The 27,061-nt window shown below is 50.7% G+C and overlaps 1 protein-coding gene across 5 annotated transcripts in view; it reads right to left on the bottom strand.

The window, feature by feature from the left end:
- The window catches only part of PWWP2B (PWWP domain containing 2B), a 65,626-nt gene that overhangs the window by 38,367 nt on the left and 198 nt on the right, over positions 1 to 27,061 (bottom strand). For 2 of the 5 annotated variants that reach the window (XM_075155318.1, XM_075155319.1), the window contains exon 2: positions 17,424 to 19,077. In XM_075155318.1, coding sequence (XP_075011419.1) covers positions 17,442 to 19,077 — 1,636 coding nt within the window. In that variant the 3' untranslated portion in view covers positions 17,424 to 17,441. Of the gene's footprint in view, positions 1 to 2,848; positions 5,462 to 17,423; positions 19,078 to 24,837; positions 25,535 to 27,061 lie in introns of those variants that run through there. The other 3 variants (XM_075155320.1, XM_075155321.1, XM_075155317.1) reach the window with 3 other exon arrangements.

The following is a 27,061-nucleotide window of genomic DNA, read 5'->3' as shown; positions in this document are numbered from 1 at the left end:
ACAGACGTTTGATTGGATTAAAGCAAGCTTCCCCTTCAATTAGGCTTGCTGGAGCACCGCCGGAGAGCCGGCGCCCGTGTCTAATTCTCCGGGATGCCCGTCAGCTCGGACGACCCCCATCGCCTGCGCTCAGGCCGGTGCCTCGTGCACAAACCGGAGCTCAGGCCGGGAGCCCAGCAGCAGAGCTTGGCTTTCCCCGGACCCCCGGGAAGTGTCCGAATGGAGAACGGAGCACAGAAAAGCATGGAACGGGAAGGGAGACAAAAGGAGAAGCTTTAGGAAAACACCACGATGACAATTGGACAGAAGGAGGTGCTGCGATGTTTTGCCACCATCATGTCAGTCCCCTTTATCCCTGCTACCACAGTACCGGCACAAGTGCTCAGCAGGGGGTTGCGTTTATGGGGCCGCAGCACAGGACCTGCAGAGCAAGGGTCCTGAGGCGAGTCCGGGCCGGGGAGGCAGCCCCACCGCCCCGCGACATCCCTGTGCACCCGGGAAAAGCGGAAAACAGCGGACGCGGCCCCGCTCCCGCCATCAGCCGGCATGGCACAGCCCCGCGGGAGCAGCCCTCCCCGCTGCCCAGCGCAGGCAAACGCCGCTCTGCTGCAGACGCTGCCGGGCAGCGGGTACAACAGCTCTGGCGGCTCCGCGAGCCCTTACCGGCGTGGAGCGGACAGTACGCTAACTACGAGCCACGATAAAGCAAGAAGTAGAAATCTCGGCTGCGCCTTAGGATCCCTGATGGAATCAAAACCGTGTGGTTTTTTTCATTCTGCAAGTCACTGGGATGGCTTTATTAGCACAGAACAAAAGGTTATTTAAATAGCATGTCGTTAAGTGCCGCAATTCCAACAGTAGCTCAGCAAAATATCCTTCCCCTTCGCTAACCCAGCCTGCAAGGGACCCTGCCCTCGGGGCAGCAGGCCCCGCACCACCGCCGCTCCCGAGCACGGCCGGCTCACCTCCGCCTACGTGGTGCTCCTCCCGGGACGCCGGGCGCCGGGGCACCCACCGCGGGGCCCCAGCCCCGACCCTACAGCTGTGCTACCACAGGGATTAGTGCCAACCAAGGTAATTAGGCACAGCGGTCAGGGGGACACTGCGGCTCCCTGCTCGCCCACTCGCCGGTGCCACCCGGCCCCCGGCCCCGAGGGAAGCCACCACTTTCTGAACGATGGCTGGGTTCCCAAATGGGCATTGGAGCGCTGTCACCAGCCCTCACCAACAGCTCACGAAGCAACAGAAACTATTGTTAGGCCACCTATACAGCTGGTTCTTCTTAATAAGTTTAGCAAGTCAGAAAAGATAGGTTACAAAAATTTGGTAAGAAATCATGTTTTTCAACAGAAATAACCAGGCTCACACTCCAGTTGCAGAAAATACTATCTCCACTTGGGAAAAGCGGGGTGCTGAGGGGGCTTTTGGGACTGAAAACTGGCTCAAGGCATGTCAGACATGAGGCCAAGTAAAAGGAATGCAGATTATGCACACAAAATCTAATCTATAGATTCAGAATATTAGCAAAATGCCTTATTACAAAAAATACTGATACATTTATATTGGTTTGAATAATGTCAGAATAAAATACTGACACACACACACACCTCCCCCCCGCCCCCAAAAATCATACTCAGATTCTGCAGGGCTTGCATTTAGGAAATCAGCTGTGTGAGCTGAAGCACAGCTGTAGGGTTCAGGAGGAAACCTCCAAAACCACAGTGCGGAGCAGCGGAGACTATAATAAGCCTCTAGTGTAACAAGAATTGAAATGGACTGAAAGGCCCACCATTTCCTAAAGCCATGCACAAGTTTTAAAAGTATAAGGAGGGAAACCTTAAAAATTGAACAAAAAGTGGAATTTCACAGCACATAGGAAGCTGTTAACGACGTTCAATGGGCAGCACAGAGCATACTAAAGACCACTTACTATTCCTGAACATTGCCATTTAGGTTTTAACGCAACGGAGGTTTTCCTCTGACAGAATAAAAGACTAAAGTAAGCCATTCAAACTTCACATTATTAAAAATAACATTTAGAAACTTCTACACTAGCTTTATAAAATCAGTTAAGAAATGAAACATCACTGTGCTCTTGGTTTATGCTTTTGCATTTGCTGAGAAATTATTTTCATTTATCTGCAGAATGGCTGAGGCAAAAAAAGCAATTTGCTACAGGATTTTTTCTTTAAGCCCTGCCAAAACCGAAAAATCATCTTTCACTGAGGTGAAGTGAGCCAGCTTCCTCAGATCCCATATGCAGATCCAAACTTCTGCTTTTTGTTGGGAGGCTGTTTAAGGCTGGTGTTTAAACCCACCGCTGGCACTGAACCACCGATTCAGAGAAGGACCCCAGCGCCCAATCCACTCACACGCCTCCTAAGCACCGTCTTCTCTGTTACTGTGTTTTTACAAACTCTCTGTAGCAGTTCCTAGTAGATGACTCACCTGCAGTGCTTAAATTCCACTCATCTGCTTCATTCTTTAAGCTGGTGTTGACACAGACACGCGCGCGTCAGGCCACCTGGCATCACGAGGGTAAAGGCAAAAAAAGGAGTCCCAGCACACGCAACCTGCCAGTCCTCTTCGGAGGAGGGTCTCTCCCAGCCCTCCTGGCAGAAAATGGCAGCAAACCAGCTCTTCTAACCTTCGGCTGCTGACACAGGACCTGGCGAGGGCGTAACACTGACATTCTTCCCTTCACCTCTGCATTGGCAAGGAGTCTCAGGCAGTAAAAGCCCATTGTTTGCTTTCTGCAGGGCCCAGCAATGTCAGGAATGTCACACAGCCAGGCGTAAGGACAGCAGAAGCTGCGCCCTTGGTGACAGGCGACTAGCAGGACACAGCAACCTGCAAGGGAAGACTGGGAAGGTTTCTCGCAGGGATACCAGGTACTCCTCATCAGCACAGAGGAGCACAACTGCTCTGAGGGCACGAGATGACAGTGACTATCAAGGCAGAAGCAGAAGGCAGACAGGTTTCCACTGTACGGTTAAACATCTGGCAGAGCACATTTATGTGCACCAGGGGTTTCACTGCAGAGCCAAATTATCATGGGAAAAAACTCTCGGACATCCCCTCTTAAACAATTCCATCCTGGGGACCACATCCAGCATTAGAGGACGGACGCTGGACTTGAGCTTACCTTCTCAACCCTTCTCCCAAGCCTAGAGAAAATCAGTGGCCCCAAGCGTGAGGTATCGTAATTCTCTCTCACACCCAGCAGAGACTCAACGCCTGGTCTTAAGGATGTTTCTGCCTGCTCACGGGACTTGAGTGACATCTGCTAGTCTTCTCAGGAAAGCGGCCAGGACTCACCTGTTGTTCTTGGCATCTCCTTCAACCACAGAGCAGCCTTTCCACGCGCAGGCAGGAGCAGCCCTTCACTAAAGATGGGAGTAGACAAGCGCTTTTCCCGAGAGCGTAAGGGAGTGGGGGCTTGGTTATTTTTGTTTGTCCTTTTTTTTAATTTTATTTTTTTAAATGAACAGAAGGCTGCTTGTAACTCCCTTCAGCTAACTGCTGTAATGCTACAGCCAAAAAGCTTGGCAACGCTTTTTGGCAGGGATTTTGTACAATAAAGAACTGTGTGAGCAGAAAACACAAAAACTACCTCACATAGCCATCAGCTAACCCTAGGCCTAGCTCGAGAAGATGCTAGAAAAAAAACCCACAAAGAAACTCCTGAAGGCGGACAGACAGGGGCTGAGAAAGGTAGAACTGTTTTCTCCATGAGTGGGAGTACTCACTGCAGGAGAGCATCTTTGCCAGCCAAGGAGTCTGCTCTGGAGATGGGCAAAGTGGATGCCCAGGTAAACAACTGCTTCATAAAGGCTTTACACAAGGTGCAGGAACACATTCCTTCGCTATATACTGCTGTCCTTTTTACACTTATTTTTGGAAAACAGGAAGCTTATTGATTTGTTTGCAGAGGTGGCCAAAATCGGTCTTGGGAGACAGATGTCCTATTTCAGCATTGCATTTAGTCTGCATGTTTTATACCACAGTCTTCCAACTGTTTTAAGGGAAATATCTTTGACTCATTGTATGCTCTTACTGAGACTCAGCAGAAGGGTTTTTTTTTGGGTTGAACTCTTCTTGTTAAACTTTGTTGTTGTTAAACAGAAAAGGGAAGCTCTGACCTCTCTTGCTGACATTGAAAAGACCACAATATGAACCAGCATGAACCAGGAAAACACGAGCTTATATGTTTTCCGATCCGCTCGTTCTCCTAATTCGACAATAGTTCATCACAGTGTTTGCTGCAACAGATTAAGAACAAACAGGAAGCAGCATCTGTGCAACGATCCTGTAGCTCGAAGGCAATCTTCTACATGCAGACAACATCTTACCTAGCAGGGACAACTCCGAACTGTTTTCTCCGGCGTCAGAAGCAACGGATTACCACAAATTGATGTTTCTAGACTGAGGGAATCCAAGGGAAAGCTAGACTAATGCAAAACCAAAAAAGTTAACCGATACAGTTTCAAAAGCTTGTCCACAGGTCACTCTAGTTTGTAAACCATTTGTACTCTAAATTTGGTACAAAAGCTGTAGGCCGTTTGTTTTCTGTTTTTTAAAGACTGCTAATCATTTCTGGTCACGTGTAAGGGTAAAGATCCTTTCTATCCAATAACATGTGTTCAAGAGGCCTTAAGTTACACTCGTTGACTAGGTGTGAACACAGAAGTGAGTTCAAAACGTTAATTCATTTTCCAGTCGGAGCCATTAGGCTAACCACCCACATCTACGCATGCAGCATGAGCAAGCCAAGGCTGCGCTGCCTGCTGCTTCAGGTGACTTAAGAAAGCACCAGTTTAGGACACAAACCTATCCAAGGTTCACGTACCTGAAAACATTGACTCTCTCAGCTCTGCAGTGGACGGACATGAAAAAGCTTTAACATATGCAAGACAGCCACAGTTATGTGTTGCACATTTTCCAAGTTTTAATAGACACAAAAGTGAGTCCATTGTACTTAAGACACTACAATGATTTCATTCTATTGCATGTCCTGCTCCAATTACATTTCTCAGAGTACAGTATTGAGTAAAAGTTTGATAGCTTTAAAATTAACAAGTGTGTGAAATCTGTAAGTAAAATAAGCAGCAGCAATAATTTTTGGGATTTTATCAAGAATAGCTAACTTTTAAGTCATAAATACATTCCAAGTTGTGGTTTTTGCTGTTCTCCTAGTTCATTGCCATATGACTTGTCAAATTCTCATTTTAGGGTAAGATATCCTTAAGACTTTCCTGCCAGCCTCACACCAGAAGAGCCACCTAACTCCAAGTCCCGGTGCCTGTCACCTGTCCCAGATGAAAAGCAGTGCAATCTGACGAGGAAACTCGTCCTCCTGCCATGCGCACGGCAACCTCCAGATTCTCCTGGGGAGCGTGTCAGGATGTTTACAGACTTCGTGACCCTCTAGGAGAACAGCTGTGCTCTTATCTTCTGTTACCTTGAAGAAAGCGAAAGAGGGAGAGGTTACTGCAGGCGGCACGGAACGGACCGGCGTTAGCGGCAAGGCACACGCTCCGGGTTTCCTCTAAATATAGCCAGGAATTCTCCTGCTCCCAGCTGGCCCAGCAGGCAAAACCAGCAGCAGCTACAGCTTTGGAAGAAACTCGTCAAGTTAACAAACCCAAAGTAAGAGGGGGAATTTTCTCCAAGATAGTCATGATATGAATTTCAGCGATGATAATAAATCTTCAGTCTCCGGCTTAAAGACTTTTAAGTCCCCATTCGGGGTGGGTTACTGTAGGTTAATCTGCCACGAGTCCCTACAGAGAGCGCCACGTGAAGAACGTCTGCCTCCACTTTTCAAACACAGTCTATAAAATAGGATTATTTTCCCCTTGAGAGCAAGCCGTACAGAAGCTTTTCTAAGTACCTGCAACTGCTCAAGATATCAACCGCTGCCGCAGCGCCCCAATCGCGTGTTAATGAAGAGCCAAAGCAGCCACGCCACCTTCTCATTCTGCCTCCAGAGGTAAAAGACACCCCGCTTCCCCTCGGACCCCCCACCCGCCACAGGCTCCCCTTCCCACCCCGGACCACTGCTCGGTTCCGGCTGCAGAAGCAAGTGCATGCCACAGCAGCACTGCGGAGCCCTTGGGACGGCCAGCGTCTCTCCAAGGACCACGCGCTGCTCCCCCCCCGCGCAGCCGTCCGAAGATGGCTGTATCCATCGACTGACCAGCCTTCAGGCAATGAGAGCACGCGAGATGCTCGTTCTGAATTCAGAAGTGCAAAACCACGCACTCCAAATCATAGCTGCCGAAAGGTAATGAAGCTACCCACGCTTGATGTGTACACTGTCGTCATCTGGCCTTCTCGCCAGATACCAGCCACTACGACTAAGGGCAGATGACAGCCTGGAAAAGATACATCTGCTGGAGAGGGATGTGCCTGTCAAAACAAAAAACTACGAAAGAGAGAAGTCCTCATCTGAACCCCTGCACGCAAGAGCTACTTGCACTGGCCCTGTAAGTCATGTTACAGAGTGGAAGCCTTGAAAGAGTTCAAAAGGAGGATCCATTTGTCTTCAAGATCAAGTGAAGAAACAGAAGACATGTGAAACAACTCCGTGATACAGAAATTAATGAAAAAATGGCATGGAGATCTACACTTACACTTTTCATCTGCAAAAGCATCACTGCACCACACTTCAAACGCCATTCAGCTTAAGCCAGTTCAAAAGTCTGACCAGCCCTAACACACGTCTGTGCCAAATCAACTAACGTGGCCAAGTCAGAACCACAGGACACAGGAGCTCAAATCCGTGTTCCTGACAAACAGGATTTAATGCTATGAAGCAAAAGATCAAAGACCTTTAAAAACTCCTCACAGTTGAAGTTTGTGACTTACAAGTACAGAGCACAATAAACCAAGAACGCCAACGCCAAACACAGGAAGATGATCACATTTCCAACACTGCTGAAAACGCAGCAGCACCTCTTCTGCGGGCACGGAACCAAAAGCGACACCGATTTGCCCAGACTCAGCATCCAGAATGATCTTCAGTATTGCCCATACAATTGAGACTTCAAAGAGCTGATTCAATACACCATGAACATCTGCCCTAAAACCTATATTCCAGAGAACTGCAATCAGGTTTCATAAACTCCTTCAGTATTTAGCAGAATCATCCCGCTCCTAAGAAACTGGGATGTCTCACAACAAGGCTCTATTACCTGTAGTCGGCAGAGTATAGATTTATACTTAATCTTGCAGGAGAATCTATTCATTTGCCTTCTGATGAATGGCGAGATTTTCAAGAGCACACAACAAACTCTCTTGCAGGCTTATTATCTTACGCCTACCAAAGCCTTAGTGAGGTCCATGGACTTGGCAGAATATCCCTCAAATGGTTTTTGCAAAAAGCTGACCCTTTTAGAGACAGATTACAGACTGAGAATATTTGGTCTAAAGAGAAAAAAATGCATTTCCTTGTTGAGGAGGTAACAGCAAGCCCTCAGGCTGGTTTTATTCTTTGCGATTTTCACGCTTGGAGGAAGGAAGCATCCTAACAGAAGCACGATGCCAAACAACCTCCCAGCGAAGGCTTCTGCCTGTGCGAGGGCAGACGCTGCCCCTTCGTAGGGACAGGGATGAGGCCGAACTGCAGCTGCTCGCCGAGGTTACCCGGGGGCAAAAATCTCCTCTGAGTGCAGAAAGTTGGTGCTACCCGCGAAACGGCAAACTGCTTTAAAACAGCTGATGCTCTACCTCTCGAAATGTCAAAACCTCACTACCCTGCTCAGCTCTGTGTGCCTGCGGACGGGCGCGCGCTTGTCCCCAGCCTAGGAACCCAGAGCTCCGCAGCCCAGGCTCGGCAAGGGGGCAGAGGCTGCCTTCTACAAGAGCTCAGGTGTCTGTTTTAAGCAACCCCTGAGCAGACCACAGGAGTTTTCAACGTGTTCAAGAGGAGCAACACAGCGACAGTCACTCATATGCTCTCACTTCATCGTTGGAAAACTTCAGAGATTTGTGTTAAAAAAAAAAAATCTTCAAGATGGAGCAGCGGCTCAAACACTACATTCTGACATTGCTGTAGCCTTGATACACATATGAGTAATGAATACATAACAGACCGACTGACTCAGGACGACGGCATGATCTAGCAGCCTGTGTGCTAAGCTGTATGTTGAAAGAAAAGCCAAGAAAGCTCTCCTGAAGCCAAGTGCTTATTCATAATAAAAAAACGAAGTTTTGGATCAAATTAAGCCATTCACAAATTCAGATTTAACAGCTGCAGCAGAGTGCAGAAAGCCTATTTATCTTCTGAGGTTACCGCATCCCGAGTGTGTTGATGCGTGGGGACCCTGCTGACACCAGCTCTGCCCGCAGCCCCGCTCGGGGGACTCGCGCCTTGACCCTTCAGGTGAGACAAGTGCAGGACATGCCTAACACCCGCTCCGCGGCACGGAGGGGATCCTGTGCCTTCGTGGGAGTACCAGGGGCAGCACTGAGGGGTTCCTGCGCGTACCGGTGGGCTGCCGGGCGCCCAGGGCTGCGCCGCCACCACCAGCAGACACTCACAGGCTCGAGGGGGAGACCACGAGACACACACGTGCCCGAGCCAGACTGAGGAACCCATCTCCTTCAGACGGTTTATCTGGAGAGCTCCGGAGCGCTGTGCGCTGAAACCCTCTCCCATCGCAGCCCTGTGAGCGGCACAAGCCCCGGTTACCCTGTGCATCCTGGCAGGTTGGGAAGCGACATCAGCAAGAAGCCCGGTCGTTTTCTCCACCCAAGCAAATTATTGTGAGGAATATTTTCTAATCATAATGCAATTAACAGCAGGCTGTAATTGAGCATCACCAAATCAGTCTCCCTCCAGACATCTTCCCTTGGGGAAGGGCAGCGAGGCAGCCCTGGCTCAAGCTCCGGAGGATCAAGTGGTCGTGTCTTCCTGCAGCCCTGAGGAGGAGGGCCGGGAACCCCGAGGACCTCTGACAGGCAGCTGAGTGGCTCCCGCAGGGCTTGGGTTCTAAAGACAGTACCTGCTTAACAGCCGGAGTCACCATCGGAAGGCGAGGGGAAGGGCAGAGAGGCCACTGCTGGCAGTGGTCTGGGAAAGTCCTTCCTTCCCAGGCTTTCCTCCTGCGGGAGGAGGACTGGGGCGAGTGGGGGATCACAGCAGGGATCACAGGAGGATCACACATTACTGGATCACAGCAGGGACCCCCATCCCTGACCTGCCAGATGGGGTTTTGGAACTGTCTCCAACTCCCAAGGCATGAGTATCCAGCTGGCTTGAACAGGCTGGCAGCTATGTTCTCCATTATTAAACTCTATCATCTGAGCATCTCTATAAAAAATCTTGTATTGGGTTCGAGGGTTTTCTGCTTTTAGGAAGGGTTGCTTTCTGCGCAAAGAAAAGGCTCAAGCTATTGGCTTGAATCAAAATAGAGCAAATCATCATTCATAAGGGAAGTTAAACCAGTAATTTTGCTACTATTCATTTCTTCAACTGCAGAGAGCACACAGGAAATACGCTTTATAAAGAAAACAAGTCTGTCTGATCCTACAATAGCACGAATCTAATGCAGATTAAACAGGAACTGGTACATCAGTTAAAAGCATTCGCTCCTTCAGAAATTAATCAACTTAATGAAAAAAAGCCTTCATTAAAAAAAAGCCCAGCCCCTCCCTTCCAGACAGACATGCATACCCAGTGACCAAGAGATGATTATACGACTAATGCAGGGCAGCTGACAGAGTTCATGTGGGAAAGGCTCAGGCACAAGATGCCGGAGAGCATTTGTGACCCTCTTGCTAAGGCGAGATGAGTCACGTTCGCTTGCACAGGCAGAGGAGCCACACGTGGACCTTCACTCCATGCCGCATCTGTAGGGATGGGAACACAAAGCGCCTTCTGCTGCCCACGGGCACCGGGGCCAGCCCGGCGGCCTCGGGACGGGCGGGAGACACAGCCCTCGCCCTCATGAGCCAGATGGACGTCGCTGCCGGTGCATGCAGGATCCCACGCTGCTCCTGCTCTGGGGCAGTCGGCACTAGGAGAAGTGAGGGAGCACCTTCCAACTGATTGAAGAGCTGGAGATTTGGGGTGCAGGGACTGTAGGTATGAAAAGCACAAGCACTCCTGACGTCAAGGTATTAAGCCCCATATCCGTCATCATTGCTGGACATAAGAAGCCTATTTCAGATGTACATAATCTCAGGATGTGCAAAAGTTCATAAACCAGCTAATGCAAAGCCCACATATTCTGTAAAGGTACATACAGAGTGCAAAACAGATGCATCAAGCAGATTTAAAAAAAATAAACCTGGCACCAGTTCATCCTCATCTAGTTTGCAGGATACAGGCAAGCAGCTTCCTTAAGTCTTTTATTAGGCAGAAGTTAGAGTTTGTCACTCAGTCCACACACTCCCATTCACCTTGATCCCAGTGTCAACGATGGGTACTTACAGAAAAAAACAAAACATGTATCAAGGCCGAAAAACAACAGTTTGCAAGTTTTTCAACGTCTAAGAGGCTTCACATCGATTTTGGGAGTCAAAGTCCTACCTTTCACACCTGAGCATTAAAATGGGAAATATCTGTGTCACCCTGTTGTGTCACCAGGCCTCACGAGCCAAGCGGCTGCACGTGCCATTAACAATGCACGGCTCCTGCATGAAGACCTGGTTCATTCCTCTCCTTCAGAGTAACAAGCACCCTTCTCTACACAGAGCTATCCCCAAGTTTCCAAAAATCCCCTATTCCTTCTGGCCCCAAATTAGCCTTTCTGTATGCGCAACTTGGAGGTGCTCAATACTTTGCAAATATCTGCTTAACCGCAACAGAAGTAGGATGAACTTTTGAGCCTTACCCGGAGAGGCAAGAGGACTCCCTCAGTAAGGGCGTTACCCCTTCGGCTGACCAGCGCTGCTCGCTCCAAGCTGCACGTCAGCCGTGCTCGGTGTGGAAAGGGGAATTGTAGCCGCAGTTTTAGACACCTCCATTTGAGTTTACAAATGAAATGACTACATAATGCAATTCAGGAAAAGCTGCAGAAATTTCATTTTTACATTATTTGTAAAACTTTTCAAAGCAGCAAGTTTCCAGGCTCTTCGTCCAGACAGCTCTCCTCACCACGTGGACGTGGCCCATCTGTCCCGTCCCGGGAAGCAGCGGGGGATGCTCTGCGGAGCCTGGCCCCCTGCGCACTCCACTGAAAGCACCCGTTGCCCCGAGCCCCCAGCACAGACCCTGCTCCTGCACAGACCCAACCAGCACTGAGCGCACAGCAGGCTACTGACACCGCAGAGGGACACCCACCCTCTCTGCTCACCGCGGGCATGCTCGGCTAGCACAACCAGCAGGTGCCCAAAGCTTCAGATGGGGCTTGGAGACCCTCAGTCCAGAGAGCAGCTTGCTGTGCTTCCGAGGGAGCTGTTAAGCCCTTCGGTTGATACAAATCTCCTTCGGCAGCTGAAGTTACAGCTCACGTAAGCCGATCGCATTCTTGGGCATCTGCGCAGCTTGTGGGCAGTTAGAAATAGCACAATGTATGGCCTGCTGGCATTTCCAAAAAATACGCCTGGAAGCAGAGCGCAGAGGGAAAGAGGGGCAACAGATGGCACAAATAGGGAGAAGCAGCATGGATCTAGAGGTCTCCAAATGCAGTCGCAGTGGTCAAAGCCAAACATGCAAGTGCTTTCGGGAACAGGAAAATCAGGAGGATGCCACCAGACGTGCGGCTTCAGACACCCAGTGCTGGGGCACACAAGTATGCAGTGCAGTCTATTTTAGACTCGTTCTCCTACTTTGCATTAGTATGCAGAGACGCTGACTCCAAGGAGTTTGGAGGAAGACTGAGAAACAGTAATTAAGTTGGATGCTTGGTTTTAGTTGACTGAACCATCTAGAAACCAGGCCAAGAAAAATCTCAAGCATTCATCTTCTGGGCTGAAATATTTCACGTGACCAGGCAGGTGTTTTTAAAAAATTAGCTATCACAGCAGTCACCACAACTTTATATAAAGTTATATAACCTTTTTGTGTCACAGGTAGAGCAGAAGAGAAGAGGTAAAAGGAAAAAAGAAGAGTGATTTATGTTGCTTCATAAACTGCTGGCAAGCAGTACTGGCTACATGCACATACAAAGCCCTGAACATCTTTGAAGGTGAAGTCATAACCCAATGTTCCAACTTTTACGTTAGAGCTTACTATATATAGCAAGTATGCAATAAGCTTTGATTTTGCTGTACATAGTAGCAGTGTGCTTTTTGTGATGAATGGCTAAATGTACTGATACTGAGGGTCTATTAAGCTAATAGCAGTAAAATTAAAACCTTCAAAAGCCACTATTTTCAAGTTTAATGGTTCCACAGCCACAGCTTGCAGCTTGGGGGTAGGGGGGGATAAAGAGAGTGAGGAAGAATAAAGGATTTTCCAGACTGAAAAAGCAGATGAATATACATTGTTTCCCGCAGAGATGTATATGAAAATTTACAAGCAGTTTTTACAAAAAGTTTTACTGCATGAAAGGGCTGTGACCAGGGAGGGGAGATCTGTCATGGGGGCCATTCAGTAGGAACACAGCCCTTGACAGGCTGAACGCAACGCCCTGGGTACGCCAGCAAACCTCTGTTACAAAACCAGAAATAAGCTGGGGTGCTCATCACTGTGGAATATGTTTGGCTCAAGGAACTTGAAGCTTACACAGCGCACGTTTTAATACGACATTATCATGGAAGTGAAGAGAAAGCAAAATGCAAAAGCACAAGAGATTTTCTTATTCCTGAGAAAAAAGCCAAGGCAGGAGTGCCGAAGCCCGCAGGTCCAGCTCTCAGAGCAGGTCCCACACATGGGCCTACCACCCCTGCTGAGAAACACGTGCTCGGCACGCCGCAGGCAACACTCCAGCTCTCGGGAGACCTTCTGACCCTCTGGAACAGCTCTGGAGACAAGAGCCCTGCAACCAAAGCGGGTGACGCATGACGAGCGTCCAAGCAGGCCCGCAGCACGGCCTCAGGCAGTGACACGGGGAAGGGGGGCGGGATGCCGCAGGAGCCAGGGGGAAGCAAAGCCACCCCTGCCAGGATGGGCTGGCAGCACGGCTGCCCCTCGCTCGGCTGTGCGGGCGGTCACTGCTGCGGCCACCGCTGCCCCACGGGGAGCTCGTACTGCCCCGGGCGAACGGCTCCGAGATGTCCATCCCTGGTGACACTACTGTCTCTCCCCGAACAGCAGGCTCAGCTGCTTCTGGCCTTCTCCCGGCACGCGTGGCCGTGCCCCGAGCTGTGCCCCCTGCCCCTCCGGCCACCTCTCTGCGGCACTGGCGCCCCCAGGCCCCCCTCTTCAGCTCTCAGCCACGGGCAGGAGGGGAGGGAAGCGAGCAGCCGCAGCAACCCCACGGAGCAGCAAACACAACGGCACAACCCCAGCTAGTGCTGCCTGAGGCGTCCCACGCGGGGGGAGGAAGCAGAGCTGCGAAGCGCAGGCCTCGCCAAGGGCAGCTGGGCCCCGGCCTCGCTCCGACTTCCTGGCCCACGACGGGCTTTCCTTGAGAGAAAGGCAAACCTCCTTCGCCCCGGGCTGCGGCAACCAGCCTTTGTGCTCAAGGCCGCCATGGCGAGGGATCAGGCCGCACCCCGGCTCCCACCCTGCGGGACAGGGCCGCCGACAGCGCGGGGGCCTGGCTCCGCGCGCAAGTAACGCTGCCCATTACCCTGGCACTGCCAGAGCCCTGGGTCCGGCCACAGCCACCTTCTGCTAACGACAGAGCCTGCGGTCATAAAAGCATGACGAGCGGAGGTGAGCTTTAAAACCAGGTAAGCATAACTCACCAAGTGTCCAGCTACAGCGCAGCCCGCCCTGCAGCACGGGCAGCGTGCACAGCGGCCCTCTGCACGTGACACGCGGTAGGAGCTATAAAGCGGCATGAGAAGATGCCGCGTGGGCATTTTTCTCCTGGCACTACTCTAAACCAAAGGTCTTACAAATTTGACTTCTACGGGTTGCTAGTCTGTTTTTTCTCCAGAAACCTTGTTTTACTAGTCAGTTAATGACAGGGTTTTAATAAAGTATTTTCTTTGCAAAAAAATATAAGGACAGAATAATAAAAACATAAAATGCTCATACCAGCTTTTCCAACTCAAATCAAGTTTTTTAAAAAACTGCAATTGCTTCCAGTTTTATATGCATTCACAAATTACCTGAATTGTTTGAACATTTTTTCCAGTAATTACCCTCCACGCTTTGCAGAACAGCATCACATGCCAGAAGACAGAAAGCTTCACAACAGAAAACGTCAACAGTCAAACTTCTGCCATGCCCAGGACTAGCATAACCGGCATTAGCAAAGCGCTGCTGCTGAAGACACCTCCTGGACTCTTGTTCTTGTTCTGTGCTAACGATAACAAGCCCTAGTGCAGCTGCCAGTGAAGTCGCAGCATGAAGGATTTTACAGCGGCAACATGCAATATTACCAGTCAGATGCCTGCTCTTAGAAACTACTTTAACCAGATGTAAGGCTGTACTGCCTTGAAAAGGCCTCAAAGCTTTCGGATGTTTAACTGCAGCTCAAGTGTCACTGTGGTCCTAGGACCCAGGAATTGCAAACATTAGTGAAAACTTAAGTTACACCCTTCAGGAAAGAACAGCCGATGAGCAACTGATGGAAACGTTTCAGTTCCACCTTAGGAAAACTCAAGGAAAGCAATAAAATTCAGTCCTCCTGAATGGAGAGAATTAGATACAGGGGAAGTCTCCGAAATAATGAATTGTTTTGTACGTGACATACCAAAACACTAGACATGCTGATCTGATAGGGAATCTAAGTAAGTGTAACATGCGGAACATGGGAAGTTTTGTTCTGCTTTTCTAGCTTTGAGCAACTGCAGTTGTTATCCAGCTATTATACCATTGCCAGACAGGCAGACTGGGCGGGCAGCTCACCTTAGACACATGTAAGGCAGAAAATCATCCGTAGAAAGCCAGCTGAAGGAGGCCAATGAAATGGCAATACGTGTTAAATCTATCTATATACCGATATATACATGGAGAGGCTTGGCTGAAGAGTACCGAAGGAAGGAAGGATCTAGCCTAATCCAGACCATCCCATCAACTTCTTCTTATCATTCTCAACATTTTGTTCTTTCCCCCAGCTTACAGACCTGCTCCACCCCTTCTGCTCTGTACCTATAGCTCAGATGCCCACCGTGTCTGCAATAATTCAGGTCTCCTCCAGAGCAAGTGCTTCTTTTCCTCCTTGAGGCCTTGCCCTACAGCCTTTCACCCCCCATCTCATGGCCGGGTCTTACTGTTAGCACCACATCTGCAGTGGTCCTACTGGTGAGAACAGGTAGCATTTTCCTCAGGCTAACACGTGATTGGGCAAATATCCTCCCATTTTGACTTCCAGGTCTGGACTTTGAGCTCCTCTTAGCCACGCACTTTCCTACTCCGCGCGGACTGATTGGCATGGCCAATGTGACTGATCTGAAGCATTAGGTGCTTCTTCACCCTGCCCCTTCTCCTCCCCAGAAGCCACCAGATGTGGCATACCAGCCCACCCAGAGCTCACAACAGCAAAGGCAGCTGTCAGTAACGGTGACGACATCTGTTCTGCTAAAGCTGTCCCAAACTGCACATACAAACACAGTGAAGACAGTTCAGAAGAAGGATGAAGCTTTGCTGCTCCTTTAAATAGAGCACTGTTCGTACAGGAGCGATGGATTTTGACCATGATTGTTTCATTGGTGAGGATGGCGTATTCTAAGCATCAGGTTTATTTATAGTCCAGATCTAGCTAATAGGAATTTGGGTCCAACCCAAATGCTCTTGATATAATAAAGTCTTTAGCTAGAGTTAAGCAGCATTTGAAGGGCCAAGATCAAGGATGAAGCTTAAATGCTGCTGCTGCTGCAGTTACACATTTTTACTTGCTCGAGTGTCCAGTCGTCCAGACACCTTGAGCACACAGGATGAATATGCCACGCTCTGATTATTTACTCCAGCCAGGCTTGCTGGGATGGAATAATAACTCAAGCAAATCAAGCCCTTCATCACACTCAAGCAAGTGGTGAAGTCCCATGACAGAGGGTACAAAAAAAAATCCTTTTTCCCCCCTCAGGATTTACATGAGCACTGACCATCATAGTCCCACTGCATTAAAATAGCTTAGAGAAGAACAGACAGTCTACAGCAAGAGTAGTAGCTGCTTGTGTACACACAGTCCTTCTAGCACAAAAAAGAGCAGAAAAATTTAGGTGACAACATAATGAACCACAGTGTATAAAGCAAGACCTTTGACAACAAGACTCACTCTAATGGTTAGTTATGTTTTTCAGACAAAAAGTTAATCCCTCCCCTCGTTTAACAGTATCACAGACGAGGTCTTATCCAGATAGTGATGACTGGAAGGTCGTGAAACAATTCTAGATCTTATTCAAGTTGCTGGAGTTTTCCCATGGATTTCACTGAGGGCAGTGTAGTAGGCAGCATCAACTGAAATTACAGATGGTATTTCTATTCCCTGTCACACCACATCCTGTATTTTTAGGTACCAAATTTTCATCCTGGGCAAAGTTTTGACTGTTTGATGAGAAAGGGAGTCCCATCTCCCTCCATGCTTGCAACCAGTAAAAGCAAAACGTGGAGGCATTACAGAGAATCAGCTCCCATGTTTATGTTCCCACCTTAGGTCCTCAAACAAAGAGGTTCCAGGTAAAGCCCAAAATAATTTAATTTGATGATACAGGCCGTTCCCCAGCAACGCCCCAACATTTCAGACACAAGCCAAACCCCAAGTGCTGTGAGAAATGTTGAAATATTGTTCCCCAGTTAAAGACAGTTTTTGGTACAATCATTTTGAAGAGCCATAAAGAAAGTGTCTTCGTAAGAAATCAATACCAGAGGGGTCACAGAAACTGCAGGGGAGCAAAGGGCCTCCAAGGGCCCTTTAACTGTCATGGGTAACTGCTGGGCATCAGTATCTAGATATGATAAATATAGCCTCGATCCCAAGAAGAGTTTTAGTTTTTTGAACTAAGAGATATTTCAAAGAAACTTAAAGTCTGGGAGCTATTAGTCCTCCAACCACAGAGGATTAGTTTTGATGCAAATGAAGTATCCTCAATACTCGCCACATCCTAGCTGTAAACGGCGCTGACAGATGACTACAATTTTATTAGCTCTTTGAGCAAGCGATGCTTGCTTCCTCCCGATGCCAACTGCTTTGTACTCTCCCCTGAATCGGAGCAGGGGCTCCAATTCCCATGGACCCCCCAAACGTTTGGAACTAAAGGCTCTCATCACCTCTGAAATTACCACCACCAACAGCCAGGCATTTAAGTTTAACAATTGTCCACCTCAGCTTTTAAGGAAAAACAAATGCAAACAGTGGAACGTAGGTTAAAAAACAAGGAGGTTTTTCACAGGAAGCATTAGTCCAGCAAGCACTCACCTGACACTGGAGGCAAAGTTATGTCTCAAACTGTGTTAAGAGATCTCTTATTTCTGGAGTCAGATGCTCTACTGCCTTTGCAGCTTCTGTGATAGCTTTCCGATACATTCCTTTCTTCTTGCGATTAAATCTCAGTTTGAAAAATTCAGAGAAAGGAGAGAGTTTTGAAACAGATAAGAATGAAGTCGTTGGAGAACCAAACCATGATACTTTAGCTTCTCGCCACGAAGGTTCCCCGTTTTCCTTCTGGCTAAGGTTTATGTCAAGAACACGTGCTGGCCACCATGGAAAACCATGAATTTTACCCCAAACAATATCCCCCACTGAAACAGTTCTTCCATCTTCTGTGACACATTTGGACACACTTTGGGTATGCAGTCTAACTGTTAGTGGTGGCACAATTTTACGCTCATCTTTTGAAGATGAAGAGACAGATGCATCATCACCAGGCAAAAAGTCACACAGTTCTGGTGATGTTACTTCTGAACTAGAAGACTTGGATTCATCTAGACTGTCATTACTACACACCGATAAGCTAGAAGAATCTGCTTTTCTTTTACGGTAATTCATAAGGAAAGCCAAGTTATCATGTCCATCTTTACCTTGGGGAAATCTTTTAAAGTCCTCATCTTCACATGAACTTCCTGAAGATACCTCAGCTAAACTTCTGTCTGTGGATTCATCATTGTAAAATGCGCCAGGATTGGACTCCCTGCTGTTCTGAAGGACATTTATTTCGTCAATAAGTTCTGCCTTATAAATGGAAACACTCTGACCATCATTTATGCGATGGGGCTTCAGCCGTATCTTTGGGGGTGGGACATCCGCACTGGAATGCACGGGCCGCGTGAGCTTCAGTTTTGGAATGGAAGCAAGCTGGCTGCTTGCTGACTTGTCCATTAAACATTTGGTTTCTCGACACCGTTCAGAGTCTCTAGTCTCCTCTTGGTCCTCCCCTCCGTTCTGCAATATTCGCTCTGGACAAAACGGTTTGACTGAGCCATGAACCCGGGAAGGGATTTTTACAACTTCGCCTTTCCCTTGTGGAGTACTGTAGGATATTTTTATAACCGGTGTTCGATGTACTAGTTCCCCAGAAAATTTGTCATCCTCTCTCTTTTCTCTTTTGTTCCTTTTCTCCGTGTAGTCGGAGTCACTGTGCTTTTTCTGCTCTTTGTCCTGAATGCTCAGCTTCCTCCTGGTTTTAGCATTCTGCCTAGCTGTGTTCGCATCCTCAGGGTTCAGAGTGTTTTTACACTTCTCACAGAGCACCTGTCTTGGCCGCAGCCTGATAGTGCTCATGATAAGCCTTCCTGGGTCTCTATTCCGTGACAAACGCCTCCTCGTCCTCTTTATAGTCCGTGGCGGCGGCTGAGGAACCCACTGGTTGTACGTGTGCCGTAGCCATAGCGGACGAGGAAAGGGAGCTCCCTCGAAGTAGGGGGGGTAAGGAGGAAGGCTGCCAGGCGGCGGGGGAGGCAGGAGCGGGGGTACTTGCTCATCACCGTTTCCTTTGGGAGGCTTCTCCCCAGCGGGCTGTGGCTCCGTCTCGCCCTGCACAGCATCTCCACCGTCAGCAACTCCGTTAGCGCAAGCGTCAGCAGGAGGGTCCTCGTGCTTGGGAAAGGAGGACGGGAGACAAAACAATCCGGATCTAAAATGGGGCGAGAAGGACAGGGAGGGAAAAAGACAGAGAGTCAGGATGCTTGAAAGGCACTTCTCTGGGAGGACTGTGTGTAACAAACATGCTAGTTTCTTTTTTAAAAGAGCAAACAAACAAAACCAAACAAAAGCAAAAAGCAAAACCCCACAACTTCCACATATTAAGAACACAACGTTTTCCCTCGACTTTTAAGACAAGGCAGCCAATTCTGCCACTGAAGAAAATAACAGCATTTCAAAATTTAGGAAAGGTGTCCTACTCTTCTGCAAGAAAAGGCACGGAGATCAAAATCTCTATTTCCATGAACCCTTTGCACAGAGTTTTGCTCTAAGAAGTTTTAAGTTTTATCACGCAAAGCAGTTTATTTTATCAATAGGCTGGTAAAGCCACGAGGGGGACTGTGGTACAGATTATGCAAGCCTTCTGGGAGCTATTAAACTTCCTTTCTTCACACTGTACTTGCACGGCTGATTTTTCAGCTTCTTATTCAAAACCTGAACAACCTGACTCGGATGTACAACTTGCATGTTCAAGCCACAGGTCCACACATCTCTGCTCCTCTGCCCCCAGTCTTTCCACGTATGACTTTATTTGTTAAAATAAGCAATACACTACTACTTCAGAATAGCAGGATTAAGAATGATGATGTACTATTGTTCAATGCTAAGTCTCATTACAGGCTACCAAAGTCTCTGTACAATATCTTGCACAGATATTGGCAAAAGCAAATCCACTGAAACACTGAAACACACAACTACGATTCATGTCTCTGGGTTTCTGCACCAGAATTTATGCCCTTGGCCTGACATTAGAAATATTATGCTAACACAGCACTTGGACAAATATTTGCCCTGAAACATCCAGTCAGAATGGGCAGTGCTCGCTGCCTTGGCTTTCCAGAGATACTTTTCCAGAGAGTACACCACCAGTGAGGTGTTTCAGCTTTTTTAATAATAACAAAATGCTATATGGGTGAGCCACAAAGAAGCCACAAAGAGATGGGGAACAGTCACAGATCAAATACTAGTTTTCGTTTAGGATGCTACATTCCCCCATTCCCCTCCTCGCTAGCCATCGTTTTCCTTCCAAGAAAGGAAGGAGGAATTTCTAGCAAGAGAGGAATTTCTTGGTGGTGTTACAGAGGAGGACTTTGGCAACCGTTACGCAGAAGGGCACTGAAGAGAAGTTGAAGGCATCCACTCAGTCACACATCCCCTTATCAAGGGAAGCACAAAGTCACCACCGCAGGTTCGCCGATGGAGAGGAGCCTCCCCCCTCCCTCCAGGCACCCGGGCTCCCAGCGCCTTCCCCAGCCCTGCCCTCAGGCCGCATCGCTTTGCTGCGGGACGGACCCTAAAAACCTCACTCCCCCTCACCAGGCACAGGCGAGGAGGTGTCTCCTTCCCAGGAGCACCAGCAGAAAGCAGCGTTACCAAAGGTCACGCACCGCCTGAGATTAGAGACAAAAAGAGTGGGGCTTTTTAAGCAGATCACAGGAGAATGGGGAACATGGATCCCATCTAATATGCTCTAATCCACTGGCTTCATTCTCCTTTTCTCAGACAACTACAGACTGTATGTCTCTCACCTGATTTCCATGAAGACTCCCACCAAGTTTAAAAATAAAGCTTGCATAAACTAAGCAAGCAGGAATTACTCTGATTCTGGTACCAAGTCACCTCCCTTCTCTGAAATAAAAAGAACCACTGAGTTATCTGGACTCTGAAAAGTCTTCTCCCATTATTCAAAGACCAAGAGTGCAAGACCTTGCTGTTTAGATGACAGCTTAGTTTAACTGGGAAGCTCAGAGTTCGAATGCTAGTGAGTCAAGAGGATTACGCTGTTGAAACTGCACAATTTGGAACAAAATGTTTTTGTTCCAAGAGGTTTTTTTTTTTTAAACAGAGACAACTGAGAATGTAGGTGTCTTTCAAATGACAACCAAGAAAGCAAGTACAGTTTGTACAGCCAAAGATGTCAGCATCATTCATAAAACAACTGAAAATGATATCATTTCCGAAGCTCTGGCTATAAATTTTGGTTATTTCATGCAATGAGATTGTCTAATTCGGTCACACCAGAAAACTGTACAAGTTTTCTGTTCCTCGCATGGAGACAAGCCCAGCTCTCTCTGCTCCTGCAGGCAAGCCCTCATCCTGTCTGCTTTCCACAGTCTGGCTCCGAGCAGGCAAAGGTGCAGGCAGGCCCGTCAAATCCACAAATCCTTCCCGAGGATCCTGTGTGGCACGAAGCTTCTCGCTTGGCAGGAGCAAAGCGCTCGAAGGGTAACTTCACGGGATGATTTATGCTAGCAAAGTTAACGTATGAGCACGTTGTAACCCTGCTAGGTTTGAAACAGCCCACCTCGCCACAGGAACGTGCTCCCGCAGACCCCAGCCTCACGGCAGCACGTGGGTCAATGCCCTCCCTGGGGAGCGCAGCGGGGCAAGAAGCGAGCGTGCCTGTGCTCAGGTACCTGTGCCCTGCTGCCATCGCTTGGCCCTCGACTAAGGCTAACCCGGACCGCAGTGGGACTGGGGGCAGCCGTGGGCCCTCGGCAGCCCTCCCGCTCCGGCTGGGGAGGGGCGCAGGCCGGCGGGGACAGCAGGGAGCAGGCCTGCACCGCGCGGGCAGCTCGTGACAAGCGCTTCAGAGAAGCGCAATGGCTGTTAAGCCGTTTTAACCAGAAGCCTTTTAGGCCAGGGTCCTGCTATTTTAGACTTGCTACAAAAATACAAGGAAAAAAGCCCAAGCCATCTGGAAGAGCCCCCCGCAGCAGGGACTCCTCACCCAGAATCAGCCACCACCCTGTGCCAGGGCATCGCTTCAGTAGTTTTTCAGCCCAAAGATGCAGCAGCACCAGTGGTCTGAGAGAAAATATACCACCTGCCTTGTCCAAGGGATTACACAAACTGCCGGGCTGAACAACAAAGCAGCTTAAGATTCATTTTCGACAGCAGTGGCTTCCGCATGCCCAGGTAGCAGCGCTGCCAGGGAGGGCCATGCCCGGGCAGCGACAGACGAGCTCTGCAAATCCTGCTGCAGCACAGTGGTGCGGCACGACTGCTCCTACGCTGGCTCTGGGGTGGGCAGCCCACCACTGCATCCTGCATCCCGCCATGGCATCCAACAGCGCCGGGGAGAGCCGCGCTCTGCACGGCCACAGCACAGGGTGCCGGGAATTGTAAAATACGCAGGTTGGTGTGCTGACTTAAGCGGCTAAGTCCTTCCTGTTCTGGGCTTGGGACCCCAGCTGCCGGCCTGACATGCCTTCCTGTACTGGAGCTCCCATGGTGCAGAGGCAGCGCGGCGGGAGCGCACAGGCTCCCTCCTTTCCCTGCCGGCGCTCACAAGCATCCCTGCCTCAGGGAGCTTCGGCAGGGCACCCAGCACCTCCCACGGCAGCCGTGCTCCCCGGACCAGGCGCTCTTATGGGCAGACAGCAAGGGCAGCCGTGGTACATTACAGCCCCTGCAGCTCCTCCAGCGGCGCCTCCGGCTCCAGCCAGGACACCAGGAACCCGGTGCCCCTGCCTGCCGCGAGGTAACCGCATGGGTGCCCCGGCACGCTGCCACAGCAAGGGCGCATGGGTGACGGATGCGCTTGCTCCCGAGGGGCCTCTAGCTCTTTTCATTCATACTGCAAGTGCCTCTAAAGGCTAAGAAATCAGTTTTGCTGAGGAATCATCCCTTTTCCAGTCTGCCTGCCACGCCAGTTCTCGGCAGAGGCAAGAAGAGTTCTGCCGTCTTACCCACCTGCCTGCCCCGCCACGCGGCGATGTGCACCCCATCCCTACTTCCCAGGCACAGGGGAGGGAAAACAGCTCCAGGGAGGCCACGCACAGGTATCTCATATCTCGTCACCGCATCGCAGGCACCAGCAGCGCCTGTTCGGCATGACCAACCAACCACCATCACTGAAGGCTGCTTTCAGTTTCTCTATCCCTCCCCACTATGTACTCCTTAAGGGGATGCACTGGAAGGCCGAGCTCCTTCAGGCTCCTTCAGCTGCAGGAAGACCAACTAAAAGTGATTAAGTCCTGCCCTTGGAGATCGCTCGCCAGGGACCGTGCCCTCAGCCCCCAGTGCTCCGCCCGCTGCCGCCCCCCTCACCCAGCCTGAAGCCGCCTTCTACGCAGGCACAGCTCCTTGTAAGAGGATTTAGCTCCGGTGTCTTTCCACCCACTGCAGAACAAGAAACGTTTCATCTGACACACTTCACTTTCCAGGAGAAGCTCACTTTTACCACAAGGAGAAATATCAATTTCACTAGCTTTCCCTACATCACCCAGACTTTTTTGCACAAATCTGGGTATAGTTAATGTATTTCTAGCTACTTAATGTCACTATTGATTCTGCTATCTAAACCCATTCAACGAAGATGAAGGTGGGTTAGGGGCATAAGTGCATGTGCAGGTATTACAAGCACCAGGAAACATTGCAGAATGTGATTTCACCATGCTTATAATCCTCCTTTCTGGACCAGACGTAGCTAAATGGACTAAGTTGCCACAATCCAACCTCTGCTTGGAACTGAAGACATCGTCCTCCTGTTTATACTAATGCATAATTAAAAAACAACTAATTATAAGTTCAATTGAACAAAATTGCCAAGTCATGTTACCAAAAACACTTTAACTGCAGTCAAAACGCATTTAAATCTCATGAGCATGGATGCTATGTAGCTTACTGTCTAGAGGAGTGAATTTATTAAAACAAAGTAACCGCCAGTCACTCGATAATAAGTACTGGTACTTGCTGCACGCACTCTCTAGGCTGTGGTCAAAAGGGGATGCCTGTAGGAAGCCAATAACTATTTTTTTCTTCAAATAATTCCATGGCTATTGGAAAAGTCAGGCATGTATTTTTAACTACGTCCCACTGTTCCCAAAGGCAGAGGGGAGAAGGTAGGCTGAGGCACCCCGCTGCGCAGGGGAGCGGGCAGGCTGGAGGCAGGCAGGCAGGCTCCTGCCCGCAGCCACTCCCCTTCCCATGCAGGCTGCCTGCGGGCCGAGCCCCCGCAAACCCGGGCAGGCGGTTTCGGGTTCAAACCTGCGCCTGCTTCTTCGCAGCTAAAATAACGGGAGTCCGACGGTGGGACCTGGATGGAGAGGGATCTCCTGGGTGCTCGGGGTCGCAGGCTTGCCTCCTGCCTAGCTCCCCACGTCCCCGCTACATTTTAGGAGAAATAAAACAGATTCATCCTCTATGTAATGCTAAAAACAGTTTAAAACATAAAAGAAAGCTGAGGAGCTACCATGCAGGCTTTCCCTCTCTTTCTTTTGGGGTTCTCCCCTCTTTCTGTACAGGTAAAACAACCCATTCAGGTCGCTTGTCTCCTGCTAGTCCTGTCCCACCATCCTGCACGGCCCCCCCTCTGCGGGGGGGCGGCTCTGCCCGCACGGCATCGACTGCTGCCCGGGGGCACAGGCACAGAGCGCGCAGTAACTCCCGCACAGGGCGCAGGCCAGCGAGACGCCTCTCTCCATCAGCATGGCAACGGGGAGCAGGAGGGAAAACGCTTTTGCCACGTCTCTGTTTTGGACTAGTTTTGGCGCCTTCAAAGTTCAGCACCAAGCTGACAAATTCCTCCTGCCTTTGGGACACATCTCAACCTTTACCTTCCAACCACTATCAGACCGACTCCTGTAGTCTGCTGTTAATGTGATGGGCAAGACCTCTTCTTCTCTCCGCATCCCAAATTTAGGGTCGCTGCAGGAGAAGGTGCTTTCAGCCTATTCCCCATGCTTACCCAAGGTCACTAAGGTCCACCAGGAGCCAGGCACTCGCCTCACATACAACACTTCCTTCCTCTTGACCAGGCATGATCAGAGGCCACGGCTCTCCAGCCACGTGTTGGCCACCATGTCACAGGCTTACTATGGTCATCACAGGCCAGCCAGCGCTCAGGACCACCACAGATGGGATGCAGCCCCAGCAGTTGCTCTGTGTTCAAGTTCTGTGCAACGCCCGAAGGGGGGAGACCTCCTGGCCCACCGCCTGGGCCTCCGGCCCCACGGGGAGAGGGGGAGAGGCTTTCCTTCCAGTGCTGCGAGAGACTCGTGGAGGCTGAGATCTCTACCCAAGGCTCCTGGAGAGACAGGCGGGATGTGCTCCCACTCCATCGCAGCCCTAAAGAGACGATTTAAAATGCAGTGCCAGGTGGCACCCAGAAGCCAGACTGCTTTTCCTCCCATTTCTCTACCTGAAGCAGCACTACCGTACCAATGGGCTAGGACCACCAACGGGCCCACTCAAAGATTTTAGCCTCTTTTAAGGTGACGAGAGGGGGCAGCAATCCCACCCCTGTGTAACCTTGGGGGCAGGCGGGCCCCTCCAAAGGCCCACTTTCGCCACAGACAAGCCTGATCATTAGAGACAATAACTACTCTGGGGGTGGGAAGAGATGGGGGCAGCTATCCTCCTCATGAGTTTAAACACATCAACAAAATGCCTTCTTTCTGCCCTCCCCGTTCCACTTCAAGTCAGGAAGGTCATGCCGCAGGTCTCCCGGTCTACGGGATGGCAGCGGAACGAGCACCAACCCTCGGAGACAACTCCACCGCTCAGGCGACGGCGGGCCGTCTGCCGCCCTCCCACCCCAGCAGAGATCAGCATCACTAGCGACAGGGCCGGGGCAGCGACGGGCTCCGGAAGCACCTTAAAGCCTGGGGGGAAACACCCATCTGGCCGCTTCTTGGATCCACTGGGGGTAGAGCGGGGAAGAAAGAAGAAAAAAATCATGGGGAAAGGTTAGGGGGAAAAAAAAACCACATTAAAAAGTGTGTGTTGTCGCTAATGAGGAAGACAACTGGAATGTGAAAAGATAGAAACAGCTGGCTTTTTGAACTGACTGAGGAGATGCCTCCCGCTCACTGTTTTGGCTGGAACTAGACACCAGGCAGGGTTTATAGACTCTTAATAGAGTTAGATGCCTGAATACTTTTGAAAATCTGGCTCCAATTTTCTGGGATAGCCATGTGAAACTAAATAAACCATGAAAATTAAGTGCAGCAGTCTTGCTTCATACATCTTCTGAGAAGAATTACAGAGGTGAAGCTGGCTTACTCCTACCCAGCACTAACCCGACAATTCATTTATCGAGCAGACAGAAACCAAAGCCCTCTTCTTAACTTCGAGACAGCTCAGAGAAGCTTCGGCGCCTCGGTCCCAGGACAGCCGTACCCACCACCAGTGCGTTTAACCAGGCGCTAGAAGTTAGCATCGCCTGGAAATAAAGCATCCGCTGCGTGAGCGTCCCCCCGGCCCTGCAGAAGGCCAGCCCCCCGTGCCCTGCCTTAGAGGAATGCCCCCGCCGCCCCAGAGGGGGTCTCGGCCTCCTCAGCGCCGGAGCCGCACGCCCGCGCAGCCGAGCCGCGGCGGAGGACGGGGCCGCGGGGGCCGCGGTGCCACGGCGAAACGAGACACCGGAGGGCGACGCTGCCGGCAGAGCCCCTGCCCCCTCCCGCGGGCGGCCAGGCGACGCGGCCGCTGTCGCGGCGCAAGGTCGGCGGGCTCCCGCAGCGCGGGGAGCGGGCAGCCGCGGCAGCCGGCCGGCGGGACCGGGGCCGGGAGGGCGGCGGGGGCAGGGGCCGCTCCCTCCAGGCCGAGACCCGGCGGGGCCACGGCGAAGCCGCGCCGTTCGCACGGACGGGCCCGCCGCCCGCGGGCGGCCCGGCCTCCCACGCACCGGCCCCGCCGCGGGCCCCGGCGGCAGCGGGACGGTACCGGCACCGCCACCCCCGCCCCGGCCGGGCCCCGCTCCCGCCCGCAGGCGACCCCGGGCCGCTTTGTTCCCGCCGGGCCGGGCCGGGCGAACAAAGGGCGAGCGCCGCCGGCGGTGGGGGCAGCGCGGGGCCTCCGACCCCGGGCGGGCCGTCGGGCCGCGGCGCCCCGGGCCAGCCCCGCTCCTCCCGCCGCGCTCCCCCCCGCCCGGCCCGGCCCGGCCCGGCGCAGGCCGCCCCCCCCCGCGCGGT

The sequence above is a fragment of the Calonectris borealis genome, chromosome 7, assembly GCF_964195595.1.
Source record: "Calonectris borealis chromosome 7, bCalBor7.hap1.2, whole genome shotgun sequence".
Classification (NCBI taxonomy): Eukaryota; Metazoa; Chordata; class Aves; order Procellariiformes; family Procellariidae; genus Calonectris; species Calonectris borealis.
Note: the sequence above shows the minus strand (reverse complement) of the source record. Positions and strands in the feature narration are given on the sequence as shown.